Raw genomic sequence first — 22,584 nt, forward strand, 5'->3', positions numbered from 1 at the left:
ATTTGTGATGGGTAGGAGCAAGGCCTTAACCAGTTTCATTTCTTTTCAAAGAGCACAGAAGATGTTTTCTCAATTGTCATATACCCCATGTATAATACCTGCTTATCTCAAAGGCAGAATCAGTTTCATATATAAGGATGAAAGTATGGTTTGTGAAAGTCAGACAGATTACTGATTTATATCTTTAAAAGCAGAGTATATCCCACAACAAAGGAAATGATAAAGTCCTCTTAAAATTCAGTTTTTTATAACAATTTGAAATATAATTTACTTCTGCACAGTTCACACATTCAAAGTATATAATTCAGTGGTTTCTAGGATAGAGTATGGAGCTGTGCCACCATTACTAAGATCAATTCTACAATATTTTTATTACTCGCAAAAGAAATGCCATGCTCATTAGCAGTTGATCCATTTACTCCCAACCATAAGTAACCTCTAATCTTCTTTTATTCATAGCTTTGCTTGTTCTGGCATTTCATATGAGTGAAATCATACAATATGTGGCCTTCTGTGTCTGGTTCCTTTCACCTAGCATGTTTGTAATTGTCATCTATAGTATAGCATATGTTGGCATTTCATTTTTTTATTGCTGGATAATATATATAATTATATATATATTTAATATAGCACCTGTAGCACAGAACTCCAATGCTTTTATCATCCTTTTATCTGAAGAATATATTTAATTATTGTATAGATATAACATATTTTGTGAATTCATTTATTAGTTGAGAGGCACTTGAGTTGCATCAGTTTTTGGCTGTTATGAATAATGGTGCTATAAACATTTGTGTAGTTTTTGTGTAGACCTCCTTTCACTGACCTTGGTTATGCACCAGCAGTGTTGGAAAGTTTCAACGCTTTTGCATTCTCACCAGCACTTGTTGTTATCTATTTTGTTACAGCCATTCTACAGGGTTATAAAGTGTATCTCATTGTAGTTTGATTTGCATTTCCTGATGGCTAATGATGTTGAGCATCATTCTGCATGCCTATTGGCTTTTTGTATATCTTCGGAGAACCGTTAACTCAAATCTTTTTGCCCATTTTTAAGTTGGGTTATCTCTTATTATTGACTTATAACATTTTCTTGATACTGGAAATCAACTCAGGACCTCATGCTTGCCAGGCAGGCACTGCATCACTGAGCTACATCCCTGGCCTCAACAGTTTTTATATATTCTAGACACATGTTCCTCTCCAACCAGACATATGATTTATAAAAATTTTCCCTTATTTTGTGGGGTTTTGTTTTCTTGATAGTGGCCTTGGAAGCACAAAAGTCTTTAATTTTCATTATGTCCAATTTATTTTTTCCTTCACCATTTTTGTTTTTATTGCCCTTTATTTAAGATTCTATTACACAATACAAGGCTGTGAAGATTTATGCCCATGCTTTCTTCTAAGATTTTTATAGTGTTAGGCAAATATAAGACTTAGGTATTAAGGCCATTTTTAGTTAATTTCTATGTTTGGTATGAAGTAGGGGCCCAATTTAATTATTTGTATGTAGATATTCATGTTTCCAAACACCATTTGATAAAAAAGATTATTTCCCTCTATTTAATTTTCTTAGCATCTTTTTAGAAAAGCAATTAGCCATAAATGTGATTGTTATCTCTGGATTCTCAATTATATGACTATTTTATTCTTTGTAATGCTATTAAGAATTATTTTCTGGAGGCTGGGGATTTAGCTCAGTGGCAAAAGCGCCTGCCTGGCAAGCACAAGGTCATGAGTTTGGTTCCCGGTACTGGAGAAAAACCAAAAAAAAAAAAAAAAAAAAAAAAAGAATTATTTTCTGAATATCATTTTTAGTTCATTCATTAATACTTTATAGAAAGAAAATAAAACTCTGTATGTCACTTTTGTATTCTGTAATGTTGCTGCTTCTTTATTAATTATAATCGTTTGTTTTGAGTATGCCTTTGGATTTTTCTACAGATTGGATTTTTCTATAGATTGTCATGCCTAAGAACATGTTATCTGTAAACAGAATTTTATGTCTTCCTTTCCAGTCTAGATTACTTTTATTTTCTTGAATTACTGCCCTAGTTCAACCCTCTAATACAGGTTGAATAGTAGTAATGAGAAGACATCCTTATATTGTTGCTAATGTTAGGGAAACTAATTCGGCCCTTTGCCATTAAGCAATACAAGCTGTTAAATCTTCATAGATGTCTTTTATCCAGTTGGAGAAGTTCCCTTCTGTTCCTAGATTGTTGAGTTTTTTATCAGGAAAGGATGTTGGATTTTGTTATATCCTTTTTCTCTACCTAATGAAGGGTTCATGTGGATTGTGATTTTATCTCATCTATTCCCTTTTCCAAATATTCAAGAAAAATTTTCTGAAAAGCTATTTACTAAATACATCATAACTTTTTAAAAAGTATAAAATAGTATTTTTGCGGAAGTTTGTAGATAAGTAATCTAAAGGTCTGAAACAACTTGAAAACTAGTAAAATATAACTATATGAGGTATTTTTTCTGACCAAAACATTAAAGTTTCATTTGCTGACTGCAGGAAAATATATTCTTGTAAGAAAAGAGCTACAGTAAATTAACAAACAGTATAATCACTATCACTTCTACAAACATATGGAAAAATACACGGCAGAAGTATTATTAAAGTTCTCTGTTAGTTACTGGCATCTCTTATTCCAAATGTTTTCATTTTAAAATAGAGATTTATATTTCTAAAACATCACTGTACTGACTTAATCAAAATGCATGTTATTACACTTTATAAAATAGTATAATAACAAGATTGTTTGTCACACAAATATTGAGAACTGTGTTGCCTAGGAAGATAAAACAATGACAACAAAAAAAAAACTAATTGATTGTGCTCTGTGTAGTATATACAATGCCTTCTTCTTTAATCCGCTCCAATATTGGCCCATAGATCTCTTTGGAAAAGGGGCCCATCAGGCCTTTGGCTTCAATTTCACCTGGAAGAAAATGAAAGTGTATCATTTTAAAGCGGTCCTAAAGGTTCATTCTTCCAGCAAGAATCTCTCCAGAGAAAGGGTCACCCCAGCAGCAAACGCAGAAGCAATAAATTGGTGGAGGGCTGGGCGTTAAATATTTGCTTAAATGCCATCTACTACATAATTACTGAGTGCTCTGGAAGGAGAAGGGTTAATTTGGACTTAAAAGCACCGCTGACCTTAAGGACAGTGGCAAAATTTGTCCCTTTAACTGCATCAATTCCTACCAGAAGGAATTGAATGCAATCTGATTATTTGGACACGGGCACCTGTTAGGATGGCTTAACAGTTAGGTCTAGGCACTTTCTGTAAGGAGTGTGCTGACTCTTTCTTCGTCCTGATTCCCCAAAAATGTGGTAGGCAGTTTAACTTCACATTGCTTAATATGCTATTATACATATATTTCCTCATTATTTCATTTACAGGTTTTCCACTCCCTTCATTCACAAGGGCCAGGTGAGGTATTATTTTCATAAAAATGCTTATTGATTGTACATGTATGTACATATGTATCTGTAATGTAGCCACCAGTCCATAGTGTAAAAGCAATATTCTCTCAATATAAATTGTCCTTAGAGTTTTGCTCATTTCCAGGCTATTAATATGCCACATGATACTCTCTCGCAGTGCTGGCAGTAAGCCGCAGCTCCCAGTCGGGATGAGGTCATGAGAGTAAACAACCCACATCCTGCATCACATGTGTCCAACCTGTGGCCTGCAGCCTGCATGTAGCTCTGGACAGCTAGCAATACGGCCCCGCGAAAGTCAGCTTCATCTTATGATATGATTTTTTTTAGCTTCACTTTTCATGACTCCATTGCAAGATACTAGAGTGGGACCGTGGAGGCAGCAAGGAAACACTGCTTAGGAGAGGGGACAGTGTGCTGCTAACTGTGTGACCATGGTGACAGAAACACAGCAGTTACTGAGCAATATTTTTACCTGCCTCCACGTGTGCGCGCCTTGAGGATGGGATTTTATTGTTCTATGCAGATATGTAAGTTTTCTTATTTAATTACTAAACTTGGGCTTTTATTTTAAAAGGTATAACAAAAATATTTACAATTAAATGAGATTTTGTTGCTCACCTACATTAACTACATTATATATTTTATATGTGCGCAAGACAACTTCTCTTCACTCAATGAGGCCCTGCAAGCCTAACATTTGGACATCCCGGTGTGCAGGGTACTATGCTGCTAAGTTATGAGGTTCAGTAGCTTAGATGTATCCAATGCATTTTCAACTTAAGAGAATTTTAATGTATAATGAATGTATTGGGATGTAGCTCCGGTGTCTATTCAGGAGCATTTGTAATCTGCAGAATTTATTTACTGCTAATAAGCTGAGATATGAAAAGATGTAAGACATGGCCCATATTATTAAGTAAATATTCTCTGCTGTTTAAGAGCTGCTCTCCCCAAAATCAAAAACAAGGCAGGGAAGAATGGAGTTAACATTCCCTGCTGGCCCCTTTATGTGGACATGTGGCAGCTTCACATAACATGCATGGAAGTGTCATACGACATTAGGAGTTAGGGATGACAATATCCAACTTCAAGATGAGGAAACTGGCTCAGAGGCGCTGAGTGACTTGCCTCTCAGTGCCACTCAGCTCTCCTGTGACCGCTCTGGGCGGAAATCAGGTCTAACTCTGCTCAATGCAGGGCTTCTCCGGGTCAGGTATCTTCAAAGACAGCTCACTTTTAATCGATGCCAGTGTTATGCTTAACGACTCATTATCTGATGTCCAGGCATTAAATGACCTGAAGTGTAGACATGGGCACAGATCAGGCCTCAGGGGAACAGAACTTACCATCAAGCAACATTTTGGCTGCCATGGCTGTGGGTAGCCCCACAGTTTTAGCCATTGCTGAAAAGCCGTTGAAGTCTCCATAAACCACAAGATCAATAGTTTTGTTTTCTAAATGTCCAGAAGGGTGTCTGATACCAAAGCTGTCTCTCATCACAATCATATCTTTTTCCTTAGGGCCTTAAAATTTAAAAAAAAAAAGATATTTTTTAATGCCACTATCATGATAACTCAAATATTGTATTTGATCTCTTGCCTATCTCTCTGCTCTCACAAATTTCCCTTCCCATTATAAGTGGTCACCAGACAGCTATCTACACTGCTTTTAAATCAAATGCCAAGTGAAAAGAGATAAGGGAATTAAAAATTTGATCACATCCTTTGTCTGCAGCAGCATCAGTAAAGCCTGACTACAGTCACAAGGTCACAGCTGTAGAGATCACACAGCTCTCCCAGACATGCTCTTCTGGCACATTTCTCATAAACTGAAAGCAAAACATTCTCTTTCTTTTCCAAGTACCCAAGTTCACTCCCTTACCCCTACTCCCAGTCCCATTCCCAGCACTGGAAATTGAACTCAAGGCCTCCTGCATGGTAGACAAGCGCTCCACTGCTGAGTAACAGGTCCTGCCCATTTTAATTTTATCTTGAGATAAAGTCTTAAGTTGCCCAGGCTGGCTTTGAATTCTGAATCCTCCATTTCAGGCTCCCAAACAGCTAGGATTGCAGATGTGTGCCACCTCAGTTGGCCCCAAATTCCTTCTTTCTTAAGTAAGTCTCATATTTTTCCTCTGGCTCCAGATGCTTGGCTCCAGCTCTCCAATTAATCCTCTGGTTTACTGACTCTATCTGATGACTCCATAGCCTACCATAGGAGAGTTTCAAGGCCAAATGCTTGGACAGCGCATCCACGATGGACTCCGCCTGTGGGACCTGTTCATCTCCAAGCAAGCCCAACCTGAAAAGCGCAGAGGCGGCTGCGTTAATTACGTCCTGCACATGTTCTCATTAGGGAAGCAGCAAAGGGCCTGTGGAATTTTACCTTTTTAAAATTTTTATTTTTATTAGTACATGTTTGCTACTAATTACATTATTGTGGTACACTGAGATTCCATCTTACTACAGAAAGAAAAGCCACCATCAAGAAATCAAATAATACCAAACACTAGAGGCCTCCTAGAAAAAGCAGCCCTTCAACATAGCTGGTGGGAATGTAAACTAGTACAGCCACTAAGAAAATCAGTACAAACATTCCTCAAAAAACTAAACCAAGAAATCCCATTTGACCCAGCTCTCCTCTTTCTAGGTGTCTTCCCTGAAGGGTTAGAAAATACCATATCATAGCAGTACATGCATACCCATCTTTATAGCAGTACAATATATGTGCATCAATAGATGAATCAATAAAGAAATGTGCTATTAATAAACATTAGAATACTATTTTCTCATGATGAAAGATAAATTTGAGTCATCTGTAGGAAAATGGATCCATCTTGAGACCACAATGTTGTATGAAATAAATCATGAACATAAGCTTAAATTAACATATATGTTCTCTTACATGAGAAACTCAAAGGGTAAATAAATTAAAGGGTAAAATAAAAGGCAATAGAAAATGGAGGGGAGTGGAAAAGGTGAAGAAGGGAAAAGAATGATAAAAGAATTAAAATATGTAGAATTCAAGGTTGCATTGTATTTGGACCTTCCTTTGACTAGAAAGGACCAAGTAATCCTGGACCCGATGGACTTTACTCCAGACGGAGTGATGGATGCCTACCCTTCAGCAGCTTCCAGCTGAGTGCTGTCCCCGCCCAGTTTCCTAAGGACAGCTTCCTTTAGCACATCACAGGTGGAGGAGCGGGAAATCCCAACTAGATCACACAGCAGTTGCTTCTGGGTAGGAAAATAAAGACAAAGATTCTAAATTCCTAATAAAATAAGATACATTAGCTGAGAATGTACCGTTAAGATACTATACTTAAAATGCACCTCAAATTATTAAATTGGAAACAAAGAGTAAGAGCAAATTGTAACATGTGCACATGCACACACATGCTGCACATTTACACACCAACACATGCGTGGCATTCCAGAATGATATTTCAGCAATAAAACTCAAATCTAAGCAGAAGAAATCCTAGCGTATTTCTTGCCATCACACTTGCTCCCCGTCACTTTTTTCACCCATTCTCCTGCACTCTCCAGCAGCCAATTTTGCTTAGGCTAAAGGGAAGGGGCTCCCTGCAGTGGTTGTTAGTAGCAACCAAATTTTTTTTTGTAGGTTTAAGAGACACGAAAGACCTGGCAGGTAATAAAATCTAAAAAAAAAGGAAAAAGAAAGAAAGAAACCTAAACAACAGCCACAGCATTTAACAACTCTAAACAAGAATTTTTCCATGTACCCAAGGGGAAAATTATGCTCTAGACCTGGGGTCAACAAGTTGGCTCACAGGCTAAATGCAGATCACCACTTGTGTTTTCTAAATAAAAGTTCCACTGAAATACAGCCATCCTCACTTATTTGTGTACTGTCGACCACAGAACTGAGCATTTCTACAAGACTGCATGACTGACAGAGTCTAAAATAAATACAATATTATACTCCATGTATTTATTTATTTTTTATTTTATGGAAAAAAGGTAAAACAAAATTTCATAACAAAATAAGAGGAAGATCAGAAAAGTTAATACATTACATGTTATCTTTAAAGTAGTTGCTCACGGTATAAGTATGAGCATAAGAATTTCTCCAATGGATATTAGCTCAAACCTTCCATTTTGATGAACTAAGAAATGGTATAACTGACTTGTATTTTTCCCCTTTTCCCTACTGTCCTTTCCCCTTGAACCCATACTAGTTCCTTTTCCCTTTTGAAAAATTTCTTCCCATTTCACAATATCTATTTTACATGTCAGAATTTATTTAGTCTTTCATTTTCTCTCACCTGGGAGACAATATGGTATTTACACATGTGAGTCTGATTTACTTCACTTATGAGTATGACCTTTAGTTGCATCCATTTACCTATAAAAGTCTCAAGTTTATACTTCTTCATGGCTGACTAGTACTCCATTGTATAAAAAGGCCACATTTATTTTATCCAACCCTCAGCTGATGGACATTTGGGTTGTTTCCAAGATTGAGCTATGAAGAATTGTACTGCCATAAATATGGGTGAATATATATCATTGTGGTATGATGTTTTTAATTCATCTTGGAAGATACTCAGAAAGGGAACAGCTGGGTGGAATGGGACAGCTAATCCTAGCTTTTTGAGGAATCTCCAGACTCATTTCCACAGGGACTGCACCAGTCTACACTCCCACCAACAGTGGAGAACAGTTCCTTTTCCCCCACAGCCCCTCCAGCATTTGTTATTGGTTGATTTCTTAATGATAGCCATTCTTTCTTGGGTGTGATGAAATCTCACTGTTGTTTTAATATGCATTTCTCAAATGAGGAGAATTGGTATTAACTCTTCTCTAAATTTCTCGTAGAATTTAGCAGTGAATGCATCAAAACCTGGGCTTTCTTTTGTGAGTTTTTAATTATATTTTCAGTTTCATTGACTGATACTGGGTTATTCAGAATTTTTATATCATCTTGACTCAGGTTTAATAACTTATATGTACCTAGGAATCTGTCCACTTCTACTCTGTTTTCCATCCTATGAGAGTAAAGATTTTCAAAGTAGGTATTGATGATCTTCCGAATTTCCACAGGATCTGTAATAGTTTCATACATTTCATTCCTTATTGCATGAATGAGTCTTTTCTTTCCTTTTTTTGATAAGATTGGCTAAGGGTTTATCAATTTTACTTATTCTTTCAAAGAACCAACTCTTTGATTCATTAATTCTTTGTATTGTTTTCTTAGTTTCAATTGTATTAATTTCTGCTCTGATCTTTATGATTTCCTCTCTTCTATGGGCTTTGGGCTTGACTTGCTCTTCTATTTCTACAAGCTTGCAGTGCAGCATTAGGTTGTTTATTTGTGCTCATTCTGTTTTTCTGACGTGACAACTCACCTCTGTAAATTTCCCTCTTAGGACTGCTTTCATTATGTCCCACATATTCTGGTATGTTGTATCTGCATTTTCATTTAAATGTAGATATTATTTAATTTCTTCTTTAATTTCATCTGTAACCATTTGTTGTTTAGGAGGATGTTAATTTCCATGTGTTTGTGGAGTTTTTGTGGTTTCTTTTCCAATAATTTCCAATTCCACTGTACTATGATCACATAATATGCCTGGGATAATTTCAATTCTTTGCATTTACTTAAGCATGTTCTGTGGGCTAATAAATGGTCTATTTTAGAGAACATCCCATTAGCAGCTGAGAAGAATGTGTGTTTTGATGTTGTTGGGTGAAATACACTGCAAACATCTATGAAATCCATTTGTTCATAGGTTTGTTTCAGTTGATATTTCTTTGATGATTACTTGTCTGATTGATCTATTTGTGACAGTGGGGTATTAAGGTCCCCCATTACAACTGTGCTCATTTGATTTTTCATGTCTATTGGTATTTGCCTTATATAGATGGATGCGCCCATATTTGTTGCATACATATTTATGATTGTTATTTCCTCTTCTCAAAGTTTTTCCCTAACACGTATTTAGTGACCATTTTTATCTCTTGATCATTCTTGGTTTGAAGTTCAGGTTGTCTGCAAATAGAGTAGCTAACTTTGCTTTTTTCTGTGTTCCTGTTGCATTCAATATTGTTTTCCATTCTTTGACTTTCAGTCTATGAATTTCTTTTCAGTTAAATGTGTTTCTTTTCAGTTAAATATCTACAGCATATTGTTGGATCTTGTTTCTTGGTCCATTCTGCCAGTCTGTTTCTTTTGATTGGTGAATTGAGGCCATTTACATTGATGGTTACAACTGATATATACTGACTTATTTTTGTCATGTTATTTTCCTACTGTTGGTTCCCTACTTTTCCCATCTGTTTAATTACTTGCCCTGCTTGGTGGTTTCTTTCTGTTGTTGTTTTTGGAATTGTACTCATTTTTTTCTCTGTCAAAAAATCTGTAGTGTTGGTTTCATGGTCATGAATTTCTTCAGGTGTTCTTTGTTGTGACAGTATCATTTCTCCATTATTTCTGAAAGATAGTTTTGCAAGGTACATCATTCTGGGTTGGAAATTTTTTTCTTTCAGGACTTGTAATACTTCACTCCCTGCTCTTCTTGACTTGAGGGTTTGTGTTGAGAAGTGTCCTGTGATACTGATGGGCTTTCTTTATGGTTGATCTATTTCTTTTCTCTAACAGCTTTTAATAGTCTGTTTTAGTGCTGAATTTCTGGAATCTTGATTATTATATGTCCAGACGTAGATTTATTTTTGTTATGGCTAAGTGGAGCCATATGCCTCATTTATCTGTATGTCTAATTCTTTTCTCATGCTTGGGAAATTTTCTGCTATTACTTCTGCAAATAGTTTTTTTATGTCATTTGTGTTGACTCCTGCCTTTTCACTGACACCAAATATTCTTAAATTACTTTTCTTTGTGTTGTCCAGCTGTTAAATTGTTATTTCCTGATCTTTGGTTATTTTTAAGAGATCTTTCCTTTCATGATCACTAGTCATAATCCTGTCTTCTAGGTCTGAAAGTCTGTCTTTATTTTCATTCAAGTAGTTTTGCCAGCTTTCAATGGAACTTTTCATTTACTGGATATCTCTCTGACTCCACTTCATGCATTCTATTTCTTTCTTATATTGATCATTCATGGTTTCCATCCTCTTCCTATCATCATTTATTTTTCAGTCTGTCTCTACTCTAGATTTGCTGAGCAATTCCTTTATAAATGTTGCCACTCCTTTTTTTACCTGAGAGTTTATTCCTGATCTGATTTCCTCTATGGCCTCATGGATTTGCTTCTTTACTTTGGTTGCTATTATTTCAGAAATGTCAAGTGTGTGTCTTCCATTTTCCTCTATCTTATTGTCTCCTAGATCTCGTCTGGAGGTCTGAGGTTGCATTTTGCTTCTGCACCTTGTCATTTTCTATTTCAAAAATGTTTATTTTGTTTTCTGTGTTGATCCTTGCACATTTTTGTAGTATGTAGCTTTATCACTAGTATCAAGGCCTTTCTAGGCAAGGTTTGTTCTTTAGAGATATCTTCTTTGTGTAGGAAGTTCTTGGTTTGTGTCTGTCCCAAGATCTTACCTTTCCAATTAATTAAAAGTGAGCTGTTGGTACCTGTTTGGCTCAGTCCCAAGTCCTTTGGTGCTGGGGTGTGGTTAGGTTATTACTCCATAACTTCACAGTATGGTTACAGAAGTGAAAACTGCTTAAAGCAGATATGACATCCTAGTTAAAGTTATATAATTAGCACTAACAGTAGCATCAAGCCTAGTTAAAAAACTGACAAACTATGGTAACTATTAATTTTGTACCTTTAACCATAGAAAGAAAAATCTACAGTTATATAACATAACTGTCAATTGGGAGCTTGTATGCAGTGCTTTCTCTTGGCAGAGTGGTTTTACTCTGTGGTGGGGAAATTTACGAAAGATAATGGATAGAAGAGAGACAACTGAAAAGAAATAAAGTATAAGCCAGGCTGAAGGACAAAGGATGATCATGCAAGCTTTGGGAAACTAGATAAGAGGGCAGAAGAGAAAGATGAAGGAGTAAGCATAGGATTATTAAAGTTGACCAGAAAAATTAGAGAGACTATTTACTCTTATGAAAATATGATTACGTCTAAAGAGGTAAATTGAGGAAATGGGGAAAGAAGACAAAAGGATTAGAACAAAAATATAGATAAAAGAAAAAAAGGAAAACTAATGGGACACAAACCAGCAAAAAAAAGAAGAAAAATAAAGTAAATTAGAATAGAAGACAACAGAATAGAATAAACAAAATTCCTTGGATGTCCACCAAGCATCTAAAACTACTGAATAATACTGCTAAGCCTGAGTTTGTGCTGGATTTGAGACTGATCTTGGCCTCCAGAAGTGGGAGCCTAGGGCCACAGTCTTCAGCCAGTTCCTTCTGTATGTCCCCTGGTGACCTCCCACTCTTTACCCTGTTTCCCTTGGTGGTCTCTCTCTCCTAGTTCCTGTGCTGTTTTCAGAGAAGGGGGCCATTCCCACGGGCTGAATCTTTGGCTCCTCCTGGTCCTTGTTCAGCCTTCTGAGTTCCTCTTCCACTGGCAAGTCTCTGTCCTCTCAGGTCGCTTGTTTCAGGGTGGGGTGGGATGCTATGACATGGTCTCATCCTCTGCTCTTGCTTTTGCAATCCAAGGCTGCTCAGTCCCAATTCTTACTCCTTTCCCCAAGTGCAGGGTGCTAACTTTCCATTCACTGCTTTACAAGTTCCACTGACACCTTCCCAGCCTCTGCTGTAGTCTTAACTTCCTCCGGTGAGATGGGAGGTGCCTTTCTGCTCCTGCCCCTGGCAGCATGAAGACAGCCCGGGGCTGCACAGTCCTGCAGTGCAGGGCTGTTTAATTCCCCACGCATCTCTAACCACAGGTCACTGGGATGGCTGAGCTGTTCCATTTACTATGCACCCCAGTAGTCTTTAATCTTGTTCCTGGCAATTCCAGTTAGCACTCTTGTGCACAAAATGAGTGGGAAGAAAAGAAAAGTAAAAAAAGAAAAAAAAAAAAAGACAAAGAAAAAAGGAAAACTGGCTGATCATCAGGGAGAGAACAGTTCGTTTTGGCAGAAGTTACTGCTGCACTGCAGCGTCTTCTTTTTGGAGGAAGGCAGAAGAGGCAGGGGGCCTTATAGCCCAAGTCTATCCTGTATGGTTTGATTTAACCACACTATTTTAGGGTATCCTTTTTTTTTCTTCTTTTAAGCTTCCAAGTGTGGCAGGCAGTCATCCTGATCTGGAGACCACTAGCAGCCAGGTGGGCTGGCCGGCCATTTTGTTAAGTCCTTGATCTGTGTTTTGCTTGATCTATTAGTCTCTTATGTCAGATTAATTTTAGTTTCAGGGCAAATGTCTCTCCCTTTTCTTCCAGTTCCCTGTGTTTTGTTGAATTTCTCTGAGGAGCTCTGAACATGGCTTCTCCTCTATTTAGCCATGTTGTCTCCTATTATTCTTTATTTTAAAAAAAGTTTGCTAACCCCTTTTCTGCACAGAAACTAATAATATCCTGGGGTCACCACTAAGAACACTTTCACCAACCTTTTCAACCTGCTGCCTCACCCTCAGATTCTCTACAGACATTCACTCCTGTCCAAGTAAATTTATGTTAGGTAAAACAAACTGGAAAGGCTCACAGACACACAAAAAACTGAATTTAAAACATTGGCCCTTTTCTCCTTATAACACATTTTTTTGAATTTCTGTTGAAATAGAGGCACACTGGTTTAAGGTGAACAATCAACTGACAACAAGTTAACAGCCAGCACAAGCTCTCCTTTATATTCAGTTCCAGTTGCGAAAGTTCTTCCAACCCCAAACCCTAGGATTTGGGATTAACACAGATAAAGTCAGATTCAGTAGCTGAACTCAAATCATTTATGCTTATGCATATGCATAGTCAAATGAGAGAATTGATGGGATTAGGAATTCAGTTCTGTGCTATACCAGGATCACCCCTGGATTATCAGCTTCAGAATACCCAAGTAACTCCTGCTACCACTTATACAATTGAGAAGATTCCAGAGCCAATGCAGAGAGCACGGACATCTCTTCTCAGGGCTCAGGAAGCCATCCAGTGGGACAAGTTAGTGCAGAAAAAAAGGCCAGATGCGTCAGCCTGTTGCCCTCTCCATCCTCCAGTAACAGTGAAGGGAAAGGGGACTTCAGGTTAGGAGTGACTTCCTGTACCAGCTACACGAAGAATTCTTTTTCTCACCTAAAGCAGAGATTAAACCTGACCATTTCAGAGACATTCTGAAGAGCAACAAAGAGCATGTAATTTTACAGTTACTTACCCAGGTAAGAGAGTTGGCCTCAGATCGAAGGGTGGGATATTCTTCTCTGTTTATAAGACCCAATTTTACAAATCCATTCAAAGCTTTGGAATATCCCTGAATCAAGAGTTAATAAGAAGCATATGAAACATTTTTCTCAAAGAAGAACAAATTTTGAGCTTTTTTGAAGAGGGATCTATTGTGATAAATAATTCAGAACACAGGCTGAAAATAGCCAATAGCCATTTGTATTGTTGATATAGATACAATTACCTCCAAGCTCAAAGGAGGTCAATAGTGTCATAAAAATTCCACCAGTTTATAGAAGAGATCTTGCAAAACTTGGGTTTTACTTCTGTTTCTAGGTACCATGTGAGTGGTATTTTCTGACAGCCTAAAGGCAGATGTCTTCATGAGCTATATACTATCAATTCAGCAGAATGTTTTTCATGGAACATTCAGTTTTGTTCTTTCTTATAATAGAAGGGGGAACTTATAAAGCTGGCCCTATCTTTTCTATTGAATAAGAGCCACTATCCTATACAAGGTTTATAGGGGAGCAAGAAAAGAGGTAAGCATCAAAGATATTTCTGAAATGTAGAAATGATCACACTACTACCTAGATAAAAATTCTTGCAAAAGACAATACCTAAATATGCACAAGAAATATATATATATATGTATACATATATATATATATAGTATATATATCAACTTATACATATATACAAAATAAAAAGGACTTAGACATAGAAAAATGAGACAAACCACTGGCCAGTCTCTGCATGTCAATACCACAGAAATATCTCTACTCACACACTATTATTTTTCAATTAGCCAGTTTCACACATGCAAACCACCCGCAGCATCCACGACTGCTGATTCTTACTTTAGGTAATGAGGGAGACAGGGTGGACCTTGGATGAGGAAGGGGTATTTTAACTAGTATGATATGGAGAAGCACACTGTAAAGAGGGCCTGGAGCAGGCCGATGTGAATGGTGCACAGATCAGGGGTAAAGTTCTAGGCAAAGGCAACAGCCACTTAAAGATAAGAGACAGCAAGCTGAAAGTATGAAGAAGTAAAGGGTCATCACTGGCCAGCCTATATGTCTTATAGCTTCCATAAAACAGATAATATAGTAAGTGGATAATGGGTAACACACACAAGACAAATCACCTCTGTGCCACTAGCTGGAATCTTCATCCACACAGATCTGAAATCAGATCTCTGATTGCTAGAGATACAGGTATTTTAAGTAATAAAGCATTGTAGTGGGTCAAGTGGTGTCCTCCCTGCAAATTCATGGCAACCCCAAGTTCAGACTATGACCTTACTTGGACACTTTGAGATGGAATATTAGTCAAGAATGTCAATATTAAATTAACCTAGATTTACGATGGAACTTAAATCCAGTGACTTACTCCTTACAAGAAGAGGAAAGAACACAATGAGGTAATATTACTATAGACAGCTAAGTTAGGTAGAAATATTACAGGCAGTTAGACAGGGTTAGGCCTTTGAAAAAGCCAGTGCAGAAGATAAGAACATATTACAAATGTGGGTGGAGGCGCATTCATTTAAGACCAGGTCTCAAGACAAAGACTAAAGACTATGCGGACATACTTCCCCAAGGGATAAGCAACAATGACTGACATTCTAAATAGGCAAGTCACCTGGGTGGGGGACCAAGACCTCCTTGGCCCATCCTCTCCAGGACAGATCCTTGCTCCTTCATGTACACTTGCTATGTGACTTGCTTCCCCATTGGATCAACATTATCTAAGCATCTGTAATTGCAATCTTATTTGTTTCCCATAGTTTTGTCCCACCTTATAGCCACCTCATCATTTTGTGCCCACCTCATGATTTTGCTCTATAAAACTTCCTCTGAAGAGTGGTCTCATGGGCAACCCATTTTCTCAGCCCTTCCTGTCTCCCTCTCAGGCAGGAGCTGTGTTTTCCTCACTAAGTATTTCCTACTCTTAATATCTTTGTTCCTTAGAATTTATTCTTCAGTTTTGGGGAACATGAACATGGCATGTGGGACATCTAGCTGGTGGGAGTTACAATGTTTCCCGCTTATCATTTAGAGGTCCTTTATTACTCCTGTATCCACACAAAGACTGAGCAGAGATTGCACTGATGTGACCACAACCTGAGCTCCCGCAGGTGCCAACTTGCCCACACCTTGATTTCTACCCTTCTGAACAGTGATAGAAAAAACTTCTGTTATCTGAAACCACTCAGTTTGTGGAAGTTTGCTATGCTAGGAAACTATCACATATGTTTAAAATTGCCCTTCTGTAGAGTAGTGGATATCTGCACTTGTGTTGGTCCTGTAGTCTTCACTTTGTGCTTAAAATTTTTTCAGGTTTGTTCTGAGCAAGCCCCTACTGTTAAAGGCAGCTAAGTTAGATAGAAATATTATAGGCAATGAGACAGGCTAGGCCCTTGAAGGAGCCAGTGTAGAAGACCAGATACCTTGCAACTGTAGGGGAGACAGACACCTCCAGCTATAGGCCAGACCTCAAGACAAAGGATAAAACAAGTGCACCCACATACCTCCCTAAGGGTAAACATCAGGGATTGATATTCTAAGTAGGTCTCTACCACCCTGAGAGACCCAGGAAGAGTCACTAACTCGACCCCCTACAGAAAAAGCCTCTGTTCTGTATTCTTGCCTGCTTGCTACCTGACTCACTTCCCTATTTGATCCTGATATAATCAATTTTACCTGAGCAATTATGCTTGTAATCTTATTGGTTGACCACAGTTTTGTCCCACCTCCTGCCCATCTAGGGAGTTCCCATGTTATCTGCCTTGGACCCACCTCACCCTGTGGTTTTGCTCTATAAAAATCCCTAAAAGAGACAGGCTCCTGGGCAATCTACTTGGGCCCCTCTTCTGTCCCTCTCTTGGACAGAAGCTTTCTTCCCCTCAATAAATACATTCTGCTCTTAACCTCCATTGTTCCTAAAATTCATTCTTTGATTTTAGAAAACACAAACTCATCCCAGATCTTTCAGGTTGGGAGTTTCTTTCCCCTGTATCATGACCACCTTGTCACTTTCCGAGCCATAGTTCCTGTATTTTCAGTGGTACTGACTCCATCTTAAGCTCTAGAAACGTATGACATAGGCCAAATCTAACTGGTATCTTTCTTTCCACTGCCTTCAGGGAAAAACCACAAGTTAATGAGAAAAAAATCGCATTTTCAGCTATTGGAAAGGTAATTTTTTATTCCAGCTGAATTTGAGCTTAGTGAATTTAATGGGGGGTAACAGGCTAAAATACTGCCACCACCCTGCCTCACTGTACACTGCAGTGCTTACTGGAGGAAAGGCTGAGAGACAAAGAGAAATGGTGAGCTCATTGGACCCTACAGAGTCCCGGTGAGGTCACCTGACCCCCAGATCTCACTGCTCCCAAAGCTGACCCCTGCCTGCCTGCCACTTTTAAAGAGTCAACAAAGTGCCTTCTGCTTTTGAGTTGGGTCTCCTAAAACATTCAAACAAAGGATTCCTAAGAAAGTTGCCCTCAACTTGGAGTATCATCTTAATTTCTTTAATTACTAAAGAAAATTAAGTATATACACTGCTTACATCAAAATTGGCAGCATGTTTAATCTAAAATATATCTGCTTACCTTGTATCTCAATGTTCCCCGCAACACAGTGTGAGCAGACGGAATGCCGTAAATCTCGGCATACCTGGTGCTGTCTCTGTTGGGATAGCCTTCCAAATTCAGTCCTGGGAAGTAATCCATGGAGGTGACGGCATCCAGAAAGGAGATCCCCCCTGCAACGTTCACAACCTGGGGAACATTTGAAAGGCACATTAGAGTTACACAGTTTCCCTAAGGGCTTATTTATATTGATGACACAAAAGAAATCAACAGAGGTTTAAAAAAATTAACAAAACCACCGTAAGCAGCATTCCACAGCCAAGGTGTTTCACTGTTATAACAACTTCTGACTTTCTTCCAAGTTTTCAAACCTTAAAAGGATTCCATTTTTTAAAACAAAAGGTCTTGGTTTCTATTCTTATTCCTGGATAAAATGGCACTGAATTATGGCCCACTAGTCTGCTTTAAAAAAAATTAATAAGCTAAAAAGCAACATATATTTATTTAAATAGTTTCTATGCACAAATAACAATGATAATATTCTCTCTCTCTTTCTCTCTCTCTTGCTCTCTTTCCCTTTTTCTTTTCCTCTTTCTCTCTCTCTACTGGAGTTTGGACCCAGACCTTCTGCACTGAGCTACATCCCCAGCCCTTTTTATTTTTTATTATGAGAGAGGGTCTCACTAATTTGCCCAGGCTGAGCTCAAATTTGCAGTCCCTTGGCTCAGCCTTCCATAGTGCTGGGATTATAGACATGCTCCACAACCCGGCCCTCTTTCCTTCTTGTTTCTCTACTCCTGTACCCTTCTGAACCCCACATCAGGTTTTACACATTTCATTCACACATCCAGCATTTGTTGTATACCTACTACATATATGTGGGGGAATCACACAAATTGTTGGAAAAACAAAAAGAGTGTGGAATAATTTGCAATTCCTATCTTTCACTCTTACTCACTGAAGAAACATTTCCTGAATGTCTGCCATGTGCAAGGAACTGTGATAGAAGAATTATAAGGAGCTCACAGCCTAGATCAGTACATAAAGTTCTGGGCATGTTCGGGATAGTAAAGAGCAGAGGGAAGATCTCCCTTCACATCAAAAGCAATGCCAAGAGCACAGAGTAAAACTCAAACAAGCACAACCCCTAACCTTAATGCTAATGAGAAGTTAAATCACCCAATTTCCAAGTTCTTTTGTTATTTCATCAGTTCTCTTACCCATACCCATTCCCCAACACACAGTGAAGTGGTTTTGTCTTTAGTTTTAATTAAGGGATTAAATTTTCTTCTGTTGTGAGGTTTGTGGTTGTCCTTGAGATAATGGAAAGCATTCAGGACTGGGAATGTTGGATTTTGTCCTGGTTGCACTGCTGGAAATAATCTCCACATCTCTAAAGCTGTATAAAGCAATACCACAGATTCAGAGGGATTTTCCCAAAGGAATCTTGGTTTAAACTCCGCAACTGCTATAATATATTTGTAGATGGTTTCCACATGTACTTTTGCATGAGCAAGAAACTGGAAACTCATTTATACATGGCCAAAGTCCCAGAAGGCAAAAGGTTATGTCATCCACAGTATCAGGATGGGTGGGGTCTCACCGTCCACAACTCTGACCGTGAATCTGAAGGATGAGAAGTGTTTTCTGTTTAATGCTCCTGTAACCCCTCTTGGTTGCCACGTAAACATTTCCAGAGAGGTCATTTCTGTACTTGCTTAAAACAAGTTTCTTATAATAGGATTCTAAATTAAAAAAAAAAAAAAAAACTCAATAAAATAGGCAAATGTTACCCTTTAGGATCTCCATATCCATCTGACTTCTATAATTTACAGTAATTCTAAATTCCTGCTTGCTTATTTCAAAGTCAGGAGAACTTTTTAAAAAGAAATATTCAGTAAAAACCATAACATCCCAGCACTTTACTAAGCAGAAATAAACCAGCTAGCTTATAAGTTATCATGAAATTCTTGTGAAAAAATCAGGAAATGTAAACCAAATGGTGGTGCTTCATTTAGAAAGAGTGACAGTAGGCTGAGCAATGTGATCCAAAAATTGCAGGGTGGATAACCATTACCACTTGACATCAATTCAGAGTTGTATTCAGAGTTGTCTAGTCACATACCATGGGTTAAGTGAAAACCTTCTCTTCTTTAATAGTAGCAATGACTTGAAGACAAAGGGATAAATTTATCTCTTTTGTGGAGAATATCTATTTCTTCCTGTTGTCACAACGTTCATTCTCATCCAAGACCCACACCCAGAAGAAACAACAGCTCATTACTCACTGTTCTTGCAGGCTTTTCTATATCCAACTGTCACTCTTACACACACACACACACACACACACACCCCTGCCAATCACTGTCATGTTTTAGAAAAAAATATTCAAATAATCACAATAAGCTTGATGAGTAGAGTGACGGAATTTAAGACATAAAGTACATATTTATTTACACATTCATTTATTCAGGCCCCACTGCCTGCCATGTGCCCCACGTACCACATCTTTAATTCATGCAATAACATATTTTTCTATATAGAAATTACTAAGGGCCCCTGGAGGTGAATATGAGCTCAGGTCTACCTGACTCCAATGCTCACTGTGTCAACCTGAGACTGTGCCACCCTCATTGTCCCCTTAAACGTGTTTATTTCAAGAGTGGTGTCGGGTAGGGGTCACAACACAGTATAGCAGCCTGTAGCACACACCAATACCAACAGGACAACTGGAACTAAGAGAAGATGAATCCTTGACTTCAAATATGCAGAAGGAAATCAGATTTTTTAGGAATCAGTTTAGAAGTTAGAAATAACTGGCTGGAACTTCCTGCAAGGATACAGGACAATGAGACAAGTCCTTATGCATAGGTTACTTTCTAATTGTTGAAAAAGTTTAAGGCTTCAATTTAAGCAGAAGCCAGCAAAGTCCCCTGGTTTCCTGTTATGATTCTGTGAATTATTTCAGGCCTGCACCATGACAGAGGGTGATGGTGTCAGAGGAGGTGGAGGGACAGACTACAAAAGAGGTTTTAAGAAGTGTAACAGTGTGGCTTGGGAGATAGACTGATACACTTGAGCTGCTGAGTGAATAGCGTAACACCCAGCATATTCTTAGATACAGACAATCGCTTTGATTAAGGTCAGACAGAGGAGTGGTGAATAGAGGCTGGAGTGGTCAGGAAAAGCACTGTCTGCAATGGGGGACTTCAGCAGGACCTTGAATAAAGCATCATTTTGGCAAAAGAATAAAAATAAAAAAAGAGAAGCATCATGTTTTCTCTTCAAATACTCCACAGTGTCAGAGAAATGTAAAAAGCACTCCTTCTTCCAAAGGGCGTTCAGATTGAAAGGTAAAACTTCAAATTCAACAAATATGACTGCTGCTACCTGAAGATAACCTCTCTTTTTCCCTGAGATCTCATGACCATGAACCAAGGACACGCCTGTTGTAGTGGTTGATTATGTCAACTTGATAAGTTTGGAAGCTTAACTAAACTTGGCTCAGCAATTGGCTCTGCAATTCTACACCCTAGGGTGTAGAGGAGCCACCCTAGGGTGGATCATCACCTTGATGATAGAAAAGGGAAATGAGAAAGGAAAGAGGAACTTCCATTCCTTTTGGAGGAGCTCCAGTCTTCACCTTCAGCTTGGACTTCCTCCCCTGGCTTCTAGTGCAGACTCTTTGGCTTCCACCTTGGATCCTTCAGCCTTCCGTCACAGACTCATCGGCCTCCTGGTACGGACTTGCAGGGAACTCTGCAGTGAATTCCAGACCCTGGACTGATTCCTTTGGTCTTCAGTGTGCAGACACCCTCAGCACATTTCCTCATACAACTCTCTGGCTGACCATCGTAAACCAATCTTGCAATTTCTTATACATTTGTATATCTTGTGTCATATCTGTTTCTCCAGTAAAACTCTGACTGATACACCTGTCAATGTGCTGTTAGGCAGAATGGAATCTATCTGACCTCATGGGGTCATATGGCAAGAACTCTGCACACAAATTGTGCTGAAGATACAGAGCAATGGGAACTGGCATCCAATTTTAGGGGGTAAAACATGAATTGGAATCATTATACTGTAAAAAAAAAAAGGTAGACTCAAATAAAGTTAAACTTTAAAATAAAACAAAACAGAAACTCTGCAAAGCTTGTACAGTTGTCCTTCCCTTCGGAGAAGGAACCTGGAGCTCACAGGGCCAGTGGTGGCAGATCTGGCCACAAAGCCAGGCCCCCTAGCACAAACTCCCTTGCTCTTTCCACCAGGCTATCTTCCCCTGACTCTTTCCTTCTGACCTTCCATGTTGTTTCCATGGCCTCTTAAAGATAATTTTGCCCAAATTAAACAGGAATTTTTCTAGCCTTCACACATTAGTTTATAATGACCAGAGGCCATTCTCCTTTCCAGGATTGCAGAGGCAGAAGGAAACATGGAGACAGGTTACAGCATGCGAAAGAATGTGTGCATGACAGATTGAGATTCTGGCCCAACTCTTCACGATTCATGGAATTAGAGTAGATAAATTATACACGTGGGGACTGATGTCCGGGGGCTTTGTAATTGCCTGCCTTTGGTGACACTGTGAAGGATGGCAGCACTTGGATGTGTCTTTCTGGTGTCAGCCTAAAGTATTCTGCTTGCTTAGTAGTGTTTTAAGCTAGAGTCCTCTGGTTATTAAATCATTTGTTCTCAAATTCAGCTGTACATCAGAATCACTTGGGCAGATTTTATGTATTTACAATATTTTTAAAGAAATATGTTGCATGTTAGTCTCAGTCATAGTTGTTCGTGCCTATGACATACAGCATAGCTCTTGGACTTGGTTGCACACGGAATCACCAGGGCAGTTTAGCAAGTACAGATGCCTGGGCCCCAACCCCAAAGATTTTAACTTGTGGGCATTTGGGGAAAAAACCCTAGTAATTACAGTTATTTATCCCAGAGCCTATCTTTTCTGACATAACGCAATCTGGAAAGAGGGGAAAGAAGCAGCTTCAGGCTTAGCTAGAAACGGGTTTGAGTCCCAGCGGGTGACTTTGGACATTCTCTCTGAACCATAGTTTCCTTATTATGAGGTGGTGAGAATAATGCTAAAGTCACAAAGCTTTTATGCTCTATCACACAGTAGCTGGGGAAGAAATTTCACTTTGTTTCTCTGACAAAACCAACCCTCCACTCCAAGAGCCACTCTCATCTAGCTGTGAGCTCTCAGAGGCCAGGAACTCCACTCCATGTAATAGTCCTTAGTGTCTCTGC

At 38.6% G+C, this 22,584-nt stretch overlaps 1 protein-coding gene across 1 annotated transcript in view; it reads right to left on the reverse strand.

Annotated features, from left to right (window-relative positions):
- Positions 1–1,869: 1,869 nt before the first annotated feature.
- The window catches only part of Aass (aminoadipate-semialdehyde synthase), a gene marked incomplete at its 5' end in the record, with an annotated part of 59,833 nt that continues 39,118 nt past the window's right edge, over positions 1,870–22,584 (reverse strand). Inside the window, 6 exon segments of the mRNA XM_013503294.1 lie at positions 1,870–2,954; positions 4,810–4,986; positions 5,676–5,764; positions 6,584–6,699; positions 13,717–13,812; positions 17,344–17,511. Of these exon segments, the coding sequence (XP_013358748.1) occupies positions 2,839–2,954; positions 4,810–4,986; positions 5,676–5,764; positions 6,584–6,699; positions 13,717–13,812; positions 17,344–17,511 (762 nt within the window). The 3' untranslated portion in view covers positions 1,870–2,838.

Source organism: Chinchilla lanigera, unplaced genomic scaffold (assembly GCF_000276665.1).
Source record: "Chinchilla lanigera isolate Chin_1 unplaced genomic scaffold, ChiLan1.0 scaffold00078, whole genome shotgun sequence".
Lineage (NCBI taxonomy): Eukaryota > Metazoa > Chordata > Mammalia > Rodentia > Chinchillidae > Chinchilla > Chinchilla lanigera.